Source organism: Athene cunicularia (assembly GCF_003259725.1).
Source record: "Athene cunicularia isolate RWA chromosome 1 unlocalized genomic scaffold, athCun1 chr1_part1, whole genome shotgun sequence".
In the NCBI taxonomy this organism is placed as follows: Eukaryota; Metazoa; Chordata; class Aves; order Strigiformes; family Strigidae; genus Athene; species Athene cunicularia.
In genome coordinates, this window is record NW_020799091.1 from 126,369,473 (window position 1) to 126,390,965 (window position 21,493).

Consider the following 21,493-nt stretch of genomic DNA (forward strand, 5'->3'; position numbering starts at 1 on the left):
GTTACAAGTCTGTAAATACCATCAACATTTCTCAAAAGGTCGAGATGGTCATCTCTCTGCTATTACCAGCGATACATTTCCTCCTTCAATTTCCATTGCATTAAGCATCCCCCACAACCTGGCTTACTAATCACTAATCAAAGAGTTACTTCCAGAACAAACTACTTACATTGCTTCCTTGTGGTCTGACAAGCTCAAGTCTGTACAGTCAGATACCTTTTATTTTTTTTAAGGCACACTTATTTAACAGAGGTGACCACTGCCAAATGATAATGAGCAGTTATCCAGAAGGCACAAACATCTCCGTTTCTTAACCTGGCTGAGTGCCCTGCCCTGCTCCTCCCTCTCTTTACAGACAAATAGCTTCTTAATTCACTTGTGTGGCCATTTGACATTATTAAACTCAGATCACAATTTACACTTGGATCATCTCTGGGGCGTTATATGCTGAAGTACAACCTCAGGGCTTCTCCCTGTAGATCTATTACTTCATCCTTGATCCTAGCTATTCCCTACCAAGTTATTGCTGCTATTCCTTAGCCACAGCCACATTAGATAATATATACATGGAAAACCAATAGCTGCTTTTAGTCCCAGTAATTCTAGATTACTTTTCATGCTGAGACATACAGCTGAGGCAGACAGCAAGCAATAAGATTCAAGAACAATAACAGAGGGAGAGGCATGGATACTGTGAGCTGATCTGAAAGCAGGCAAATCAGCAACACTGGAACTCAGCTTTCTGAGGCTTATTATACAAAATAATGTGTCCACAGCTGAAGTGGCTTCCTGCAAAAGAGATGCAATGTTTCATTTTCAAGATGGATTCCTGAAGTTGCAACCTATAGCCCTTCTTTCTAATGAACTGCAAATTTGCTGTGTATCTGTTATGTGGAAACAGCTTCCTCTCGGCAGTGTAACCTCATTAAGGGCTACATTTTAAATGGGCAATAAATTTCCAAGATTTTATTTTGACAGTGTAGAGAACAAACAAGTGGGTCTGGGGAGGTAATTTGGATAGCTGTGTACTAAAAGAAATGTGAACAGAGGAGGGAAAGTGTACTAAATTGCAAAAGAAACGAAACATCTTTTTTAGGATTTTTGTCGCTTCTAGAAGTACCAATTAGTGCTTCCAAAAACTTCAAGAGGCCTTTTAGAAGAAAGTGCTGCTCACATTTATTTTTCTTGAATAAGAGGTGAGATTTTATTAATGCTTAAGGTTGCAAGCAATATGTTCAAGATGCATTTCTATCTCGTACAGCTAGAGAGAATAAGGGGGCCATAAACAAGATAAAATAGACCACTCTTGAATCAAACACACAACAACTGAACACCCAGTGAGATACTTTCATGACAGAAAATTTGACATGGTATCTCAAATTCCTGTTCAAAGAAATAATTCAAGTGTGGGTCGAATAATTTCATGGTTACAAAGGCAACATCCGATTTAAGAACATGTTAAGCAATGCATTGAATTGGGGGGTGTTTATCTAGCTATCACTGGTAAATCTATCAGTATTTACAGCTTTCACTATTACCTTTGAACATTTTAATAACTTATTTATATTTGGCTAAAACTTACAGAAATAAGATCTGTCTCTCCTTTCCAAAGAACCTGACCAAGAATATTCCTACTGGGTTCAGGTTATACTGGTTATAAACTCAGATAGAACACAGTAATTTGGCCGAGGCACCCTTTTCCCTCTGTTTATTCATTATGAAATAAAACATTTTCAGAAACATTCTTCTAGTCTAAACCACAATACTTTCTGAGTAATGAGTTTGGTGTGTCCAGAAGACTGGTGGAGAGAGTAGCATGTAACAGTTACATAACAGTATGAGATAAACAGGTAAATTAAGGAAGAGAGAGAAAAAAAAATTCCTACTGAACCATGACTCTTCTTCCCACTGAGCTCTAGATATATCTAGCCCTGTCCTGGTGGGGAGAAAACAAGAGGGATGAGAGAAGCAGAATAATTTTCTAAATTAAATAGTCACATACTTCCTCTTATGACAGGAAGTTTTCAATGGACCATGCTAAATTAATGTACTTTAATGAATTTATAAGCTATGATGCAATGGAAGCTTTTAAGCCCCTCTGAAAATTGGACAAGAAGTAGCATGAATCCATTCAAACTCTGCCCACAAAACAAAGCAGCTGGATATTTCTGGAAAATAATAGCAGTGAAACAGTTAGTGCACACATTTAAATTGTCATATTTTGGCTTTTGGAGTTAATGCTAAGACAAATTGGCAAATTCCCACCTCCCAGAGTTACTGCTTCAATTTGCTTGCACACTGCAAGAATACTGCAGTTGATGATACTCAGAAAATAAATCACCCCATCCAGAAGGCTGAAAACTGCAATTTTCCACCCAAAAACTGAATGTTACGTTGTCCAGAAATTCAGACTCAGCAAAGTGTTAGTGCAGCGTATTAGCCACTGCCTGCTGAATCAACTCTGATGGAATTTTAGTTTCTCTTGGGACATTCAGCATGCATCTCCTATGATAGGTAGGTGGACAGGAAGAACAGCCTGAGACCACATAAAAGCAACAGCGGTTTCTAAAACTGTTTTCACTGTGAAGCAGATGAGGTACAAGATGGTTATAGGTAAGAACTAAAATGCGTATTGTACCCACCAGGAATCAGAGAAAATGCGTTATACCATATAAGTTTACCACGTGTGCAGATTGCTTACTGCCTTCCTTATTCCCCCCCCCCCCCCCCCCAGTTCTTTTTGTTTTTAATAAAACATTCTAAGTTTTATGAAAGATGACTGTTACAGCTTTTATCAGTTATGGTACAATTTAAGTAATAATATTTGTTCTTCTAGTATACTCAGGATATGTTGTATAAGTCATTAATCTGTTACTTCTCTTTTATGCCTGGAAGGCAAAGGCAGCCACTTAAAGCATATCTTGACATTATTTTCTCTAAGAGCAAAGAGGGTTTCATACATTTTGCAGCTGTGCTCCAAATAAAGATGCATAATTTTGAAATACACATTTATTTTTATTCTTACAGAAATTGTCGCTCTTCTACAACTTGTCTCCTACAACTACTTAAGAAATGTAATTAAATAAACTGTAATGAAAGAGCTTCTCTCACTGGGAAGCCATTCTAGTGTCCAACACATTCCACAGTTGTGTCTTCCCAGGTATTATAATTAAGTGTGCTTGTTTATAACCCTTCACAGACAATGTGGTTTCAAGCTCCACCCTAAATATTCATCATCATCTTACTTGCATCTAAATATTTTCAAGTTATCATCACTTGTTCTTCTTTTTTTAGGGAAGTCACTACTTCCCTAAAATGGAGTTCAAGTTTGTATACAGTAATGTAAGTGTGGGAGGTATTTGGTGAACTGCTATGTACGGAGACCAAATACAGAGCCAGCCATTAACTTTCTGTTTATATACACGTTACAAAAACCTGTAATTTACAAATGGGAGATTCTGAAGCATAAAAAACAATTTTTCATCAAACTAGCACTTTCCATTTATAGGTAACTTAGCTGTATACCTGATACATAAGAACAGAAGCCATATACTCTCTAAGCAATACAATAAAAACCAGTCTAAGCAAAATTCCTCTCGATTTCATTTTACTTGCAAGGCAATGATATCACTGAAATCTAGGACTCCATGACAACTTCACCTGTATCCTTATCATAGCAGCACCTTTTGGATGTAGTAAAAACATGAGAGGTATCTCTTCTCACCACACTTTTCTCCAGCAGTCATTCTGTGATTAATATTGTTCAGCCTTTTTGTCTTTTGCTTGTACTGGAAAGAATGATAAAACGTGGGAAAACTCTGGAGGAAGGTATTTCAGATACCCCTGGATTAGAGATTTGATCTGCATAAACCCTGCTGTAAATAAAAGTCTACTGACAGTGAAACTCTTACCAAATGCACATGCCTTTCAAGAAACAAAGTATCAATATTTTTTTTCACATATGGCAAACATATTCCTGAGAAGCTACACGAGCAGCAACAGAAAGAAAATACGGAAGTAGTAAGCCAAACAAATGAAGAAAAAAATCCCCTCTCTTCAGCAATTCTAGACCATTCTTGCCTAGGTTAATCCAGAGAAAGAGGACACAGCAGCATTTACAACAGGACTGCAATTCCCTTAACAGGGCTTACCATTACTAGCATACTTTACCAATGCAGGAATTTCATTCTGCTATTACTGCTACAGAATCAGGGTGCTACCAGTCACTAGTTGTATTCGGTTTCAGTGATTAAAATCAAAAGTTCTTATTTCATAATAATTTCATTGTATAATGTTTGTTCAAAAAAAACCCAAACCAAACAGGAGTGTAAATCAGAAGTAACTGCAGTACCGCTTCTGTGAGTTGTAATTTGGTAATTGCCAAGATAGAATTCAAAATACAGCAATAACTGTAGCATGTTAAATCTCCGGAGAACTCTCTCATTTACGTTTGATCTGGTACTGAAAAGAGAAAGCTACTTTGCCCATAATAAAATGCCTAATCCAGTTCTCTATTTGCAGATGGATTTTCATACTTTCCTGATGACCTCTGGAAGTACAACCTATTTCAGTATGCAGCTGGTTTTGGTCACTTTGCTTTACACCTCCGCCAAATGTTTGTAAACAAAATTGTGGCTTTTTAGACCACCCACCTTTGGAGACTGCTACAGTGGCTGAAAAGGAGAGGCCAGCTCCTTCTCCGAAAACTAAGCAATTCAAAATCAAGCAATAAACTTTCTTGATTAGCAATAGCTGCAACCTATTTTACACCTTTGTTTTTAGAAACAGTCATCTTGATATTATGACATTCCATAACATACTGTTTCATTATCATACTAAAACAATAATCACATTAGCAAGGTTCCTGTCTCCTTTCCTCGCATCAAGAGCTACACGCAGATATTCCTTTTAATTGCTTCCAGAGGAACATCTGGTCCTACCAATGCAATTGTAACAGACCACAGTGCATCTCTGGGTATACCTGACCACTACATACAGCTCAAATAAGCTTGGTTTTGGGAAGTCAATAAACCATTTCAGCCGGAAACATTACTGAAACAGCCTGGATTCCCAAACAACTCTAATAGTCCTTCTGCTTGCAGCGTGACAATGAGTTTTCAAAAATGTGCTAGAATCAGCCACTTCTGAAAGCTGTTTTGATATACATGTGATAAGTATTAGTAAGAATATGGTTCAAGACATCAGACACTGCCCACAGAAAGCAAATACTTAATGGTTCAGATTGTAAAAGAACAACAACCAGAGAAGAACAATCTGGACATAAAAGGACACCCAGAAAAATTAAGATAAAAGGTAGTCTAACAGAGGCAAGCCTAACCACCATTACATAAATCAGAATCATCATTGCTGGAAACTTTTGGCTGATAAAGCTGGATATTTTTCAAGTCTAGCTACCTAAAGGTTTCATTGGTTGTTGAGCATATTGGTTCTGTAGAAGCATCACTTCTAGTCCTGTCCTCCCATCATTTCCTGAGTCTGACACTTTCTCTTTGGGAACTCAAAGACTGAAGCTCTGCATTATTATACTGTGAAAGACAGAACACGGTTTCTGTGGTTGACTGCAATGGAAGATCCTCACTGATAATCCGCTGCCTTCAGGGGAAGCGTGCGTGTTGGCTTTATTAAGACCCGGAACAGCAGTAGCTTAGCTTTTAGACTCGTAAGAACATAAAGCAACACTGGAACAGATCAAATATCCATCTCTGACAGCAACCAACAGTAAAGAATGTAAGCCCAGAAAAGCACAGATATTGTCCCTACTGTAGTTTCAGTACTTCCTGCAGAGGTGCCACCTCAGGTATGTAACACTCCCCAGTGCATTTTTCAGACTAATTTGCAGAGTCCTTTTCTGAATTCATAGACATCTCAGCATGCACTGTATCCTGTGCCAAGATGTTCCACAGCTTAACTGTGGACTGCGTGAAATGCAGCATTGTTTTCCTCGTGCTGAATTATTTTGATACCCGTTCATGTTCTTCAGTGGATAACACAGTTGTTCCCTACTTATTTTCTCCACTTCGCTTGCAGTTTTAAAAACCTTTAGTCCTCCCTAACGATAAGCTGTAAATCACCCCTCTTCCAGGCTGAAGAGTTCTCTCTGTGTATCTAGTCACTGATCCTGTGTTGTAACTAACTGAATTGTTCACTTGCGTGAAAACAAGAAAAAACAAAACTCAGACTGGTTTTTACTGAATCACTGGTTTGTAACTCACCTTGAGATTATTCCAGTTAATGTCAGCCTCAATGGGAATAAAGTTAAGTCAGAGCAGAGCAAAAAAAACCTCCAAGCTGGCAACTTATTTAAAAGGATAAATAGATTTGAACAAAGGATGAATTAATTTAAATATATCTCCCTTAGAATTCTGAGCTAATCTATTTAATTGTTTTTTTAATACAGAGGAAAACTGAAGCAGGAAGTGTATCTGTCTTCATAATTTCAGTATCCACCGGGGATATGGAGCTATGACTGTTATTTGCCATTTGACAACCTCAGGAAACTCTGCCTGTAAAGAACGATGTTCAAAGGAGGAATGTAGTATCATGGTTTCATCACGCACTGATAAAAATCAGACCCTGTACACATCACCTTCGCAGTTCTGTTGCAAGTTGGACATCCATTTAAAGATGTCTTCACAGGAGCAGAAGCTATGACACATCTACTTCTGTGGAAAACTACAGAAGTTTGCCAGTTTAGAATCAGCAACAGAAAGTTAATCAGGCAAGAAACTAAGATGTGTTCCAGGAAAACGCAGTATGTGATAGTCTAGGATGACACATACCAAGTAGGAAGGTACCCCTTCGGGTAGTCAAGAAAAGAAGCAAATATTTCACATATGAATTATCAGATCACATGAAAAATAGGTGCGTATGAGAAGGAGGTTATAGCAAAGAAGGGAAAAAAAATTCCGGAGAAGACTGGTAACTGCCTGGTGATTATGATGGAACCAACACAAAATTTACCATGCCAATCACCTGTTTAAGACACTGTGCAGCTGGCAGATAAAGTGGTAAGAAATTATACAAACCCATAGAAACATGTTTTTCTTGCCTTTATGGTTGCACAGACTATGTTTACACATTTATGAGCTAACTTTGTGACTAAAGTGAGACTTACAGAGCTAAATAAATGCTCTCCTAAGAGGTCTTTTCAGTATTTTAATCATATCCCACACAAACCTCTACCTCTGCTTGGAAAAATGAAAATGTACTTATCCCTACATGGACTTCTCAATCATGGTTTCAGCCACTTCAAAACAGCAGCAAGAGATAAGCTTGAAATCCAACACTGTTAATATGTTCTAGGACCATCAACACAAAGATGATCAAGGAGTTCAGCTCATTCATTATTATGGGTAGAAAGCCACTTAATGAGAGACAACATAAGAGGAGAACTAACCAGCGACTGGCGGAAGAGGAAACACTTCTTTGGGTCAATACCACAGGCAAGGATGGCAGCAGTGGTGTCCAGTATGTTCTGGTGCAGGACAGCTGGTTCCTTGGGCATGGTGAGAGAGTGCATGTCCATAATGCTGTACAGTACTGAGCTGCACTCTTCCTGCAGATTCACCCAGTTCTGAATGGCTCCAAGGTAGTTACCCAGATGAGGCGTTCCAGTTGGCTGGATACCAGAGAAAATCCGATCCACGACCGTATTCTGTTACAAAGCATTGGTAAAATTAACACATGCATTTTTTGGACAGATTCTTTTATATTTTGAAGTCATTTATTGACTTATGACTGTCGCCCCATCAGTGTATTAACATATAAATTACCTCAGGATTGATTAAGCATAACTGCAGTAAATTAGTCACACTACACTATCCTACTGCAGAGAGACCGACAGCATAATTTTAAGTTGTCAGACTGCACATGTAAACATAGCTGTAAACATGATCAGTGAAAACTAGGTCTCAGAAACCAAGTGATACATTCTTTCATCCTTTTTTGCAAGGAAGCTGTATGTCTCTCTAGTACATTACCCACTCCGATATAGAAACTTAGGATCACAGTGTAGAGAAATTCAAGCATTTCTGTTGTAAACATATGCAATATCCCAGTAGACTGCCATCTTAACTCCCATGAACACTGGAGACTTATTTTTCTAGCTGCAAAGAACATTCTGAGCAGTTCCTGAAAGAAACCTAGTCCTTGACCCAAAGGTCAAAGAATAATTAAAGAGATTATCAATGTTCTGAAACTACCCATCTTGGCAGCAGTAGTTTCTAAAAGGGTTCTACAAAGAAATACTGCTATAGCTCAAGATCATACCTGTAATACTGTGGATACATCACTACCTGTAAAATGTCAACATCTGAAGAGAGTTCACAGAGAACCAGCAAAAAATGATTAAGAAGCTGAGGTTGTGAGCAAAGATTAAAAAGTTTAAAACATGTATAGCTTGGCTAAGTGACAGTTACCATCTTGGAAAATTTGTTTTCCTGCATCCCAGTCCTCCATCTGACCATTTTCTCAGAGCCCCAAGCTGTCAGCATATGATCAATTACCTCCCCGACCTTTCCAGAGAATTCCACCATATTCAGAAGTAACTCAGTAATGTTTGATTTGAAAATGCTTGTTATGTGCCAAGTTGTAAGAGCATGCAAGACTGCTTGACTTATAAATGAGCGTCCCACCAACCTCATCAGGGAGTCCCAGTCACAAAGCTGCACAATACAAACCCTCAGACTCTGTTGTGTGGCAGGAGCATCAACTTCATTATGCCTCTGGCTACACGATTTTTTTTCCTGCTAAATTTTATAAACAACATCTATAACAAAGTAGAGAGAATTTATTTACTGATGTAGTCCGTTTTAATTTCTGTGAATCTCTTACAAAGGGGGGGGGGAGTCATACAACTATGAAACCACACAAAATGGCAGCAAAAGTCAAGAGCAAGTACCATCATTTTAACTGCTGAAAAAAGGACTTCAAATGGGCTTAATTCATTTTGACTCAGACTCAAGAAAAATTAATGAGAAAGTGTTTCCAAGTGGAATAGTTGGGGTTTTTTTTAACATGATCTATAGTTCAGAAAAAGCCTGGCCCATTTCCTTCAAAAAATGCTGAAAAATTCTCTTCGCTTTCAAAGAAAGCCTGTTTTTTAGATCAAGACAATTTTCTTATCCAGTGTTTTAAGTGTTTGCGCTGACAGGTAGGAGCAGGTTTGGGCTAGCAGCCATGATAATTCCTCCCTGCTCACATAAATGCCTATACATTTGCCCTGGTCGAGCTAGGATAGGGTTAAGTTTCCCCAGCAGAGAGGGGGAAGGGATCTCCAGGTGGGTTATTCATACCATGCTGACATCAGTGTGGGAGCAAGGGAAGCTTTTTCCTTTGTGGTTTTGGTCACAGAAAGCACGCGAGCAAGCTGTCTGTAACCACTGCGGTATTTCTCTGTATATCTTTTGTCTTTTTACTGTTATTACTGTTTATTGTTGTTATCATTGCTACTGTTGTTGTTCAAATTGTTATTTATCACACTGTTGTATTAAATTTCTTCTTATTTTAACCCGGGGTTTGTGCCTCACTTCCAGCCCGACCAGCTGAGGGTGGGGGAAGGGCAATAGCAACGTGGTCTCTGGTCCCAGCAGGGCTTAAACCAACACATTTAAGTCCAGGTGGTAACCCCCTCACCCCATCCCAAATATCTTCTTGACTTCTAGTATATTCTTGAGTCAGTTTCTAAGTGCTCTCGGAGAATCTCCAGCACAGGAGCTGCAAGGTAGTCACTGCAATGAAACGCACACCATTTCCTCCAACAGCAATTCTAACTTCCAGTTCTTGTGCTCCAGTCCTTGACCACCCATGTCTCTTTTCTCCATTACACAAAAATGGAATTATGATACTCAATTCCTTGTTTGCCATTTGATCTCTTGTTTTTCTAAGAACCTACATGAGAGCATTTAACACCACTTGCAGAACCTTCCCACCTCCTACCAAGCTACTACCTGGACAGAGGACTGCAGCCATCTTCTTATTAACACTGAGAAGAACCAGATGCTCACCTAGAAAAGGAGGCATACAGCATCCCAACATACATAAATTAAATGAAGTCTTAAAGAAACTCATTGAAACTCAGGGAAATTGGGATTCACAAGGCTTCAGAACTGTACTAAGGGCATAGAACAGTTGTTATGCAATTCAAAAGGTACTTTACAGGCATAACATTTGTATTTTCCTTCCTATGTTTCTGTTCTTCACCAAGAGAATAAGAACTCACAAAGAAAACTTGCCCCTAAATCCATAAACAGATGATCACTAAGATGGTGTTCTGCCCCTAACAGGGATTCCAGAACTTCTGGTTGTTTGTGAGAGCATATTTCCTCTTCTCATCTTCCTGTCTCACTTGACTCAGCTCAAATCCTGATGCTCCTTCGCACAATTATTTCTCCCCACAGTGCTACCTGCTTTACAGTGCCCCTTTATATGCCTGTTTAACCAGGTTTAACTCTTCTACATAGGCTTCTTACAGCTCTACTCTCCATTTTCCTGTCAGTTTCATCCCTCCTGCATTCCTGTATTCTTTTCTTCCTCCACTTGTGGTTTCCACCCCCTGCTTCCCAGAACTGCTCTTGCATGGTATATCAAGACAGTTAGGAGGCTCATAGAATACCATATGGTAAGTAAGCTATTACTGCCTTGACTCCAGTGACTTTATATAAAATATGTTTCCTACCTGCACTGTTAGAATATCTAAGAAACTTCATAATGTTCTAGAAATCCACTATGGATGTGCATCCAATGAAGTATGTTAGGATGACCACATTAAACCATGGTGCAGAAACTTGGACATCTTTCAACTGCAGTCTAGTCAAAGACAGCATCACCTGAAACGTCTCCTGATGTTATTGCTTTCCCTGTGACCCTGAAGCTAGTGCTACTTCAGAGCAAAACCAGATTTACCCCGAGGTAACTGTCTGTTATACCTACCAGAAAGTGGGAACCTCTGTGCAGTCAGCACAGATCAGCTCACGTGCCAACAGCTTGATCCAAAACAAGCTGGCACGCTGAGCCTGTAGAGAACAGTTCTGTCTCCAGACCTTGTCAGTCTCCAAGTCACATGGACTCCAGTCACTTGCAGCCACAGTCCCTGCTTCACATCCTTCCCACAACATGTTTGTTACTGCCTTTTCCTGTTCCTAGATCAATGCTCAGTTTGAAGATTATGTCACTATGAAAATTTTGCCAATACATCCCCTATGATGTCCCCTAATTTGAGTATAATATAGTGACATTTAAATAGGCAGTTTGAGAACATTTTTCACCAATATAAGACATCAGTGTCTCACCAGAAACTGTACATTCAAATTCTTACTAACTGCACGTATTTGAAGGGTTACAATGAGCTAATTAAAGATAGGTTTACTGTAATAATTCATAAGTTAGCATCTGGTGACACCCTACATGTTGGAAAGAAAACACCCAAGCACAACATAAAATGGACAAAGTTTCATAAAAAGAGAGAGCTAAGTTCTCTGTCTATCCAGTAAAGAGAATAACTGTGAAATCAAGCATGGCATCTTTAATAGTGCTTTCACATTCAAATGGTAAACAACTACTTATAAAAGGTTTGTTCAATAGATGGGCAATAAATATCAAGTTAAACACAAGACATGAACAGTAGCAGTATTATACTGAGTCTAAGTTCAGCAATTACTTAACCTAAAGGATGGAATTTGTAGAAACAAGTAAATCCAATAATGAAAACTAAGCTAGGCTGGACCTGGGTAAAGCACTAGCAAATGAAATACAAAGGACAAACGCACACCAGCTCCCAGCTGAGGGACCAGTTGACTAGCAGTCTTTCATCTTTAAGTCCTTTGATTCCATTTAACAACATAAAGCATGAGATGTTACAGCAAATAGAGTGGTATGAAATATTCCATTGTGTTAGCAGAAGTCTATATTAAAAAAAGCCCCCACAAAACACCCTTAAATTAATCTTGGATTTCTAGCACTAAAAATATACAGAGAACATTGCTCCTTTGGAGAGAGTTTATGTTCCCTGTTTGTTCACTCCGTGAAAAGCAGCGGGCAGCATAGCAGCGTGGCAGGGGAGTTCTGCCTGGTACCATGAAATCATGGGGCTGGAATGCACTTCAATGAAGCTGTTAGGTCAGGGGATGGGAGCTGTGTGCTCAAAAGCACTGGAGCTGGAAAAGGATAAAAACAAAAGGAGTGAAGACTTCCCACTGGAGCAGAGTGAAAGCCACAAGACATGGAGCTCCAGCCCACAGGCACTCACTCATTCAGACATCTGTAGTAAGCACAGTGTGAGCCTGCTGTTCGTATGTTTAACTCTGTGTGGTGTGTGCACCTACACCAGTAGTGCTGCATGTTAATCTTCACTCTTGTAGTATCTGACTCTGTAGTATCTGATACATTTTAATGTCTGTTATTTGCTTTCTCTCAGTAAGACAATGGCAATTCCAAATGTCACAGTGCATTTCTCAGCAGTATTTCTAAATGAAGCTTAGCCCAAAACCTACTAAGATTCAAGTGTTTTCTTACCTAACCTCCTTTTTCATGATGAGATAAACAACTGCTGCTTCTTATATTAAAAAACTGTCAACATCCAAATGCTCTCAGATAAGCAGTAATAAGGGTTACCTTCTTGTTCCAGAGCAGGATGGCTAAAGTCTAGCCTTGACACCCTGCAGCATGGCCATGTCCATTTTCAATGCAAAAGAGTATACCGGAAAATATAGCTTCCAAAACCCAATGCTGCCCTCTTGGACCAAAGCAGAGCTTTTCTCAGTATGTCACAGTTGTAGTAAGGAGAGCTACAATAGTCAGGGCCTCAATTCAGCAGTTGAAAACACATTCCCTGCTCATGAGACAAATGTGCCAGAACTGGAGAACACACCAAAGTTGGTGGAATTAAGGAAAACATCCTCGCAGATCAAAACATCCCATGTTACTAGCCAGTTCTTAGTATCCTGACTATACCTTTCATGTTTAGCTTTATGAATTCTGTGAGGGTTGAATGTAAGTATTTACCTGTCAAATACATCTATTTGCCTGGCACCATCAACAGAAAACGGCTTCTCAAGTATTCAGTAAAATCAGTCATAATGCAGTTCCTCCACAAAGGAGTTACATAAATAAAATCAAGTGAAAGCATTCAGAAGACTTAAGTTTTCGGAGCCTCTCTTCTTTGTAACTCCACATAAATATTGCCATCATACACTTGAAATGACAGCAGACAAGCTACAATCATAAGGAAACCTTATGCCTACATGTTCATCTCTGTGGGTTTTAAAAACAGAAAAAGCTATCACCCATTCAAGGAGGTAGGAGAAAGCTGCCAATCGACAGACAATTCTCAGGATTGCTTTCTCCTTTTAATTTGGTATAGGAAAACATTTGTACAATTACATAAAAGTATACATAAAGATTTGGCTAGTTAAGAGTCCAGTTTAGGCCTATAATTTAACACAACAGACCATAAACTGATGACACAATTCCTGCCCTAGAAGTAGAGAGCAAGTATATCTCAGCTTCTCAACCTTTCCAGTGATGGGAGAGACTGTTACATTTTCAAGACTCCCAATAGCCAGATACAGAGAAAAAGAAATCAAATACCAATACTAACGGTATCCTTTGAGTAACTGAAGGTAAGGACAAAGCTTCAGACTAATTTATTTGAACTTCATTCATAAATCTATCCCAGCAAGTTAACTGATGGGAGATAGGCTTATGCCTCTATCCGTAATGTATCTAATAAGTATTTTCATCTTTGTTTTAAATTTAATAGAAGACTTGCTCACAACATCACCTTTAAGCTGAAACACAAGATATTTCAGACCAAAACACACAGTGTTACAGAAAATTATGACAGTATTACAATAGCAGCTGCAACAGAAATCACCCTACAACCCACAGTGGTGGTCACTATTCACATGCTATAGCATTTAGCTGCTCGGCTTTATTTTAACAGCTATTTAGTCAGGGCAGAACAGGTGAAGAGCCAAGTGAGATCCACAGCATCAGAGCTAATTCTAAACACAGGTGGTGGGCACAACAGAGAAAGCAGGAAATCGACAGGAGAATCACTGTTGACATCTACGACAGGAAAGATTGATGGCTTCCCTCTCTAGTTTTCCCCACTGTGTAGGCATGCAGGGGGTGGGGGAAAGGGACTGAGAAGCTGCTGTGCTGGCGACATAACACACCACACAGCCTCCACAGCACCAGCACTGATTAATGAGACTGGAATGACTCAGGAAACAGCAAAGGATCATTCACAGACTTTGCTCTTCTTGTAATAATTTTATCCATGGTGGTTCATTTCACCCCAGTTGTCCCAAACTAAAGTTTGAATTTGCCAGAGGAAATGAAAATGTGAAAGTCAAAGGGAAGAAAGAGCAGCATTAGGCAAATACAGACACAAGTAAAAACACACAAACTGGTAAATTTGAAATTGCAAACATGAAGATCTTCCCAACAGGGATCAGAATTTAAAAAAAAAAACCAACCCAAACACAAAAACTTGCCTCAGCCTCAGAGACAAAAGAAATTCTTTGGCTGACAAAAGTCTCCAACTACTGCACCTTTTGCATCTGTCTACAATTTTTTTTATTTCCCTCATTAATATTTTGCAACTTCAAAGATCTCATTGCTAAAATGATACAATCGTCTGTTAATATTGGCTTAGCAAAACCTGTCTTCAGACAGCTATTAAACAGCAAAATGAAGGGAAACCAGACGAGTCAGATTTTACTAGAGAAAGCATAAATTTTAAAGCCTAACTGGGACAATTTAAGTGTTAATGTTATTAGAGATAGAAAAAATTTGAAGGAAATGGGAAACTTAGAAGCAGTCTATGTACTACAGACTTCGGTTCATCAATTGCTTTTAAAGCAATTACTTCTCCATAAACTTGCTGTAGAAATCTTTAAAACATGTTTATCTTGATCTAGTGATTCAATACATCAAACTCTGGTACAAATGCTATTTCATCATGCTTAATTCTTAAAATTAGGGATTAAAGATCTAACATTAAATTAGAAAGAAACATATTTAGACCAGAGCAAGTTTTCAGATAAACAGCTTCTGAGAAAGGATTAACTCTTTGCCCAGAAACTGAACTAAATAGAGATTTAAAAGGCAGTGCCTTGTACCCCTTTCTTAAATGTCAAATGTATTTATAGTTAAAATTAAGTAAGATTTTAATATTTATATTTAAAATGAGAAACACATTTAAAGAAGGAACATTTACAGCACATACTAACCCCACCCTATAAATTTAACTCTGCCCTCCAGGCCTAGCAAAAGAATACAGTCTAACTGCATGTGGGTTAGGCTGCCCTCTCATGCTGCCTTGTAAAGATGACTAAGCAAATGGATCCTTTAATGTGGTACGCTATGTCCCGCAAATGTATTTTCTCATTTGCCTTTATGAGCTCCACGTGCCACTCAGTATGCTAGTGACAGCTGTACTGACAGATGCAAGGATTATCTACAGCAGGTTGCCACAGTTCACACCGCCATGCAACCTCTGGACCCAAGGCAACCATGGTCCCTTCCCTCCCAGGCCTAGTGAAACAGGTTATACAAACTCTGGCTAGGGGACTTTTAAGCAGTCAGCAGTCTGCAAAACAGAAGAGCTAGCTCAAATACTCCGCAGAAGTCCTAGGACAAGACGTGGTGATAACATCTGGCAGAGCGGGAAGGGACTGTGCAGGAACCAAGCACCGGGTCTGCATGCAGCCAATGGCAGTCACCAATCTTACTTCAAACCATGAAGTCTTTTTTAGCGAGGACACAGCCCGATATTCTTTTTCTTTCTTTTTTTTTTTTTTGGTGCTGTGCTTCCTGCAGTTCTCCCCATCAGTTGGAAGGACAGCATGTAATAGCTCCTGTTCAAAGCTGAGGCATACCCCAAAGAGGCACAGTTATAGAGCAGGTCCAATGTACGCTGACACATTCACTACTTCTGCACCTCCTGTTTTCAACAACATACACAAAACTGCAATTAATGGTCTCAGATGATCCAAGACAGGCAGCGGTCTATCAGCTTTAACAATTCTCAAACCATTTACTTCTCTTTTTTTAAGCTAAGACAATAAAGCTTCTCCAATCAAACTACTTAACCACAGACCTTAACTAGAGCCTTACCAGCCCATTCCACTCAGGCTCAGTGAAAGGGTAAAGGACTTAGTAACACTATGCTCTTAACACCTTACTTGTGTGGTAGTTTTAAGAGATAAACCAAATTAGTGCCTCACTGACAGGAGGCCACAGTGGGAGATAAGTGTGCTGGACTAGACTATCAACAGGAACATTCTGGGCAGCCAGGCAAGGCATGAGGGTCAGGCCAGTTCAGTACATGCTGCTTCCAAATCCATCAGATGATACACACAGTGCTTGAAGCTGAAAATGTGATAGTTACAGTACTGTAGGCATTGCCTGGAGAAGGTGGGACAAGGGAAAAGGAGAGGGAGCAGAGACACAGGCTTATTACGCTATGGACAACACTCCTAAGACACAAATCCATAGAAAAACTAGTTTACTGTTCACTGAACAATGTGGCTGAACCAGCAGCAACCAAACAATTAAAATCTGAGGGCACAGATGCCTTCTGGAAACAGTTCCCTGCAGCACCCACCAGGTCTGCCTTCTTCCTGATCCAGTTGTACCCCCGTGGGCCAGCAGAAAGCACACTGACACAGCAGCAGCAGGCCAAGGAGCGAGCAGAGAACCTCATGCTCCACTCCCGGACCTCACCTAAGTGTAATTAACTCTGTATCAGTCAGCTCAACTTCAGTTCCTGGAAAAACACAGGAACAAATAAAGAACTTGAGAATAAATTAAATCTATAAAGAGCAGACAGCAGAATTTCTTAAGAACTAGTGATGCCAGATCACTCTAATAACCTTCTATAGTACCAAAGATACTAGAATAGAGAAGTACTAAAGGTTATATCTTGATTTTCATTAAGTTCTGATATTATCTCTGTTTCCCACAAGCTAGAGAAATAGCACCTAGAACATAATTTACACTGTGGGTGGAACTGGACAGAAAAAAATCAAAACAGTACTTATTGACGGCTGGTCAATGGCTGTGGAAAGATGTCACAAATAGAGTTTCACAGGGTTTTCTTTTGGGTCCAGTATTATTTAATATTTTAATATCTTCATTAGTAATCTTGATGATGAAATAAAGAGTATTCATTAAATCTGCAGACAACACAAAGGTGGAAGGATAATAAGGGCTCAAAATGATATTGACAAACCAAAGAAACAGTTTGAAAAAACAGGATGGTATTTACCAGGCAAAAGTTCATGGATCCATACAGAAAGGAATACTCAACTACCCAAATACACAAACACAGGAAGGATAACAGCTGTCCAGGCAGCAATGGCTGAATAGGATCTGGGGTTTGCAACTTTTGAGAAGGTGAGTATGAATCAATATCATGCTGCTGTAGAACCACCACTTTTATTAAATACAAGTTGCACAGGAATATATAAATAGGATTAAAATCCTGGAGACAAAACAGTTTACTCATCCAACTCAGGATGAGGATGGCCTCAAGCTGGAGTACTGGGATGTATTTTAGATCCTGTGTTTCGAAACAGTGGTAGAAAGAAGCCACAGAAGTACAGTCAAATCCAATGAGAGACCTCAGAAACAAGACTGTGGAGGAAAGCCTGAAAGAACAGAGGTTTAGTCCAGTGGACAGAAGACTGTAGAGGGACAAGGTCTTAAATGTACCTTAAATATGTCAACCTCTACATAGGACTTCTGGGACTATGGTTAATAGGGTAAGAAACAATGTGCTTAAGCTGCATTAAGAAAGATTCAGACTAGATGTGAAGAAAACTTTCCAACAGTGAGAAAAATAAAAATATTTCAGAATCATAGAATTGTCTAGGTTGGAAAAGACCTATAAGATCACCCAGTCCAACCATCAACCCAACATTAACAGTTCCCAACTACACCAGATCACTCAGTGCTAAGTCGACTACTCTTAAAGACCTCCAGGGATGGGGACTCCACCACCTCCCTGGGCAGCCCATTCCAACACCTAACAACTTGTTCTGTAAAGAAATGCTTCCTAATATCTAGTCTAAACCTTCCCTGGTGCAATTTGAGGCCATTACCTCTTGTTCTATTACTTATTACTTGGTTAAAGAAGACGAGTGCTTAGAGAGGTTCTTTATTATAATTAAAAAAAAAAAAAAAGGAAAAAATATGAGATGTGTTGATAAAGATGTAGGGGCAACTAATTCTTATTGGGGGGGAGCACCTGGTCACCCTCTAATTGCATATCTTCTGGTCCTTTAAGCCTATGATCTTATACTGGGATGATTCAGGTCAAAGTGTGACGACCAAAGAGGATGGAAGAGAAATTAGAGTTCTAGTTAGATAAGCTACATGCCATGGCATTTCCAGATTCGAGTCTTTTTACCTGCATTTAGCAATTTCAGAATTGAGGTCTTTTCACAGGTAGCAGCTAAACACTGATATGCTTTGAAAAACCATTCTGTGTTGTCAAGAGATGTGAAAGACAGGTTAACACTCAATACTTGTAAGTTGCTATATACTTATATTCAGAAGTGTATGATGCTTCACAGTAGAATAAAATTGATAGCAAGGAGTGAAGAATTAGTACTCATTTTGCAAGCATTACTGTCAAAACATAAAAAGTAGATCACATTCCTAAATTATAAATATAGCTTATTTCAGATATGAAATGTTGATCTTTTAAGTTAATACATGAAACCATTTTAAGTATCAAAACCATCACGATCTTAAAGCAAAACAAAAAGCTAAAGAATGCCCCCATAACTAAATACTTCCCTCCCAGAGAAATTAAAGAGTTTTTGGTTTTGATCACAGTAGTATCCAAATATCTTAAACACATCTGATCACTCTTGCTCCTTCTCTGACCTCTAGCTTAAAGAGAGTTTATTATTTTTTTTTTATATATATTTTGTTCAAGTGAGGAGTCTGCTTGCTACCAAGATTGCCCTATGGGATATAAACAAAGACTATCAACTTACATCTAGAGGGATGTTTTTTAAAAAATATTTTTTGTTTGGAATTACTATATTTCTTCAGAATATTGTCCTAGAACCTCAAAGAGTAGTTAATTTCCTCTCCATTATTTTATTTGGCAATTTCCTGTAGCAAGGAAATGTTGGCTTCATTTCACTTGGGGCCAAAATTAACACAGCTGTTAAAAAACTTTCACCTTGTGGTCACTGCTTGAAATTCATCTCAGGTGAAAATGGAAGTTTTAAAACCACCTGATGGCTATTGAGAGGCCTTAGGATGTGAAAGTCTCAGAAATTCCCTAATGGTGCATACATGCACAAAGAAAATACTACAGCTGTTCCTTTTTGTCAATGCTGAAGAGAACTCAATCAGTTTAGATTATTTTAGATATAATAATTATACTTGCATCAGGGACTTCTACAGATTTTAAAAACTTTTTCTGCAGACAGCCAGTACTCATAGACTATATTTAAACTGTTTTTATCAGTGAAGGTTGGTCCTGAAATCACCTGTCTGGACTGTTTACAAGAAAGGATAAACAATGGACAAGGAATGAGAGGGACAAAGACAGAAAGGTTCATTTGTGCTCAGGTCTTGCCCTCCAAGAGAATGTAGTCAAGGCATGTTCCTGTGTTCAGGAGCACAGAAGCTCATCTGGATGCCCTAGTTTAGATACAAGCACTGACCCCAAAAAAGTAAACGGTCAATAAAAGCTGTATTCTCTTCCTAAGGAATTTAATCCAAGTCTGAGTTGAAGATGGGATGAGTGTAGTGTCTTTATGTCCACTGAGCAAACAGACTGAATTTGCAACTGATTAAGTTTTCTGTAATACAGAGCAAATTCTTTGCTTATATGAGAGGAAGTTCTTGTAGGGCTGATACCTAACGTGCACCAGCATCTTCAATCACTTGCACAATAAAACGTTGCTTAAAAAAGTCTGCCCCTTGGTCACTAACTTCTAAGGAACATAAAACCAAAAGCAATACAGGTAAGGATGTGTAGCAGTACTGTTAAGGGTTACCATGTTTGAGACCTAAAGCATGTACAAGTTTATAGAACGGTACCTGTGAGACTAGAATGGCCACGGCACACACCACCCAAATCACAGCAAACTGTAGTCACGGTCCTGCTCATTACACACCTTGAGCCCAGAAACATCAAATGAAAAGTTCCCTAGTTCATGTGTGGCCCTCACTACTTTGTTATAAATATGAGGTCTGCCTTGCTAATTTATCTGGATTGCCCAAACTGACACAGAGGAAACCAGGCAAATCACTAACTCTCCATTTGGATGCACCCTTTGGAGTACATCAGTGTAAAAAAAGCCGACTGTTCGTACTGCAGGTATCCCAGAGATGTGTAATACTCCAGTTTTCCTTGAGTACTGGCAAGTATTCTACTAGAGACTTACAAACAGAGTTGCCTGGTCAACTGTAAAAATGTCCCTCTGAAGGGAGTGACAACACTAGCTGTTCTGACCTGGCTTGATGCTTGATGAACATGTGAAGTACTGACATTGCTTTAACTCCGCAAAGATCTCAAATGTGGATACCTTCCAGGAAAAAAAAAACAACCAAACAGAAAACCACAACAAAAAACCCCAGTGGAAGCATATGAAGAGCAGAATGAGTACTCATTCTTGGTGGCAGCAATTACATGGGCTAATTTGTTGCCAGCAGAGATGCAAAATAAGATTTGGTCAGGAATTCAGAGGGCTGGACCCCTTACTCCCTCTAGATAAGCAACAAAGAGGCTTTGAAATGTTTGAAACTGTTTTGTTCTTCCATACAAACGGAAAGCACCCTATGGATGCCTATTAAGTAAAGCCTTTCCACATCTCGGCAAGTATGTGATTTCAAGAAAAATATTTGCAAATGGATAACCCAATTCAGGCTGAAGTCAAAGACCACCTTTGAAAGAAACTTTGATGTGGCTATAAAAAGATTCTATTTAGGAAGGATAGCATAATGTGGTTCTGTCACCAGAAGTTTGTATGTCCCCATATTTCTCTGCTATTGTTAATGTAAAAAGCAATATTGGTAAGCAGAAAAGCAAATGCCCATAAGACCTAGGATTAAGGCAGAATCCCTGAAAAGAACTGTTCCTTCTGTTGGATAAGCTCAAAGCAGGCCATTTAGCAATCTGGCTGCCAAAGGACAAGGATATTGGAGTATCTACAAGTGTGAAAGCAAGTGACAGGAATAGTTGCTATGTGAATCTTTGGTGAGATCATCAGGAAGTCTGAAGTATTTTATTAACATGGAAATGTTGCTATATATTTCCCAAGGCACAGCTAACATGGCAGATTCCAGAATTAATACTACCCACCTAGCAAATGGAAAAAAGATGATGGTGAGCCTAGGAAGCTCTGAAGATGCTAGCAATTCGTTTCTTTTGAATGCTGGCCAACAACCTTCCAAATGAGATTAATAGTTCAGTTTCCAGATTGTGAGTAGGACACTATGA

General features: G+C 39.1%; 1 protein-coding gene across 1 annotated transcript in view; it reads right to left on the minus strand.

Annotated features, from left to right (window-relative positions):
* WARS2 (tryptophanyl tRNA synthetase 2, mitochondrial) overlaps positions 1-21,493 on the minus strand; it is a 46,888-nt gene that overhangs the window by 17,013 nt on the left and 8,382 nt on the right. The window contains exon 2 of the mRNA XM_026847177.1: positions 7,418-7,675. Coding sequence (XP_026702978.1) covers positions 7,418-7,675 — 258 coding nt within the window. The remainder of the gene's footprint in view (positions 1-7,417; positions 7,676-21,493) is intronic.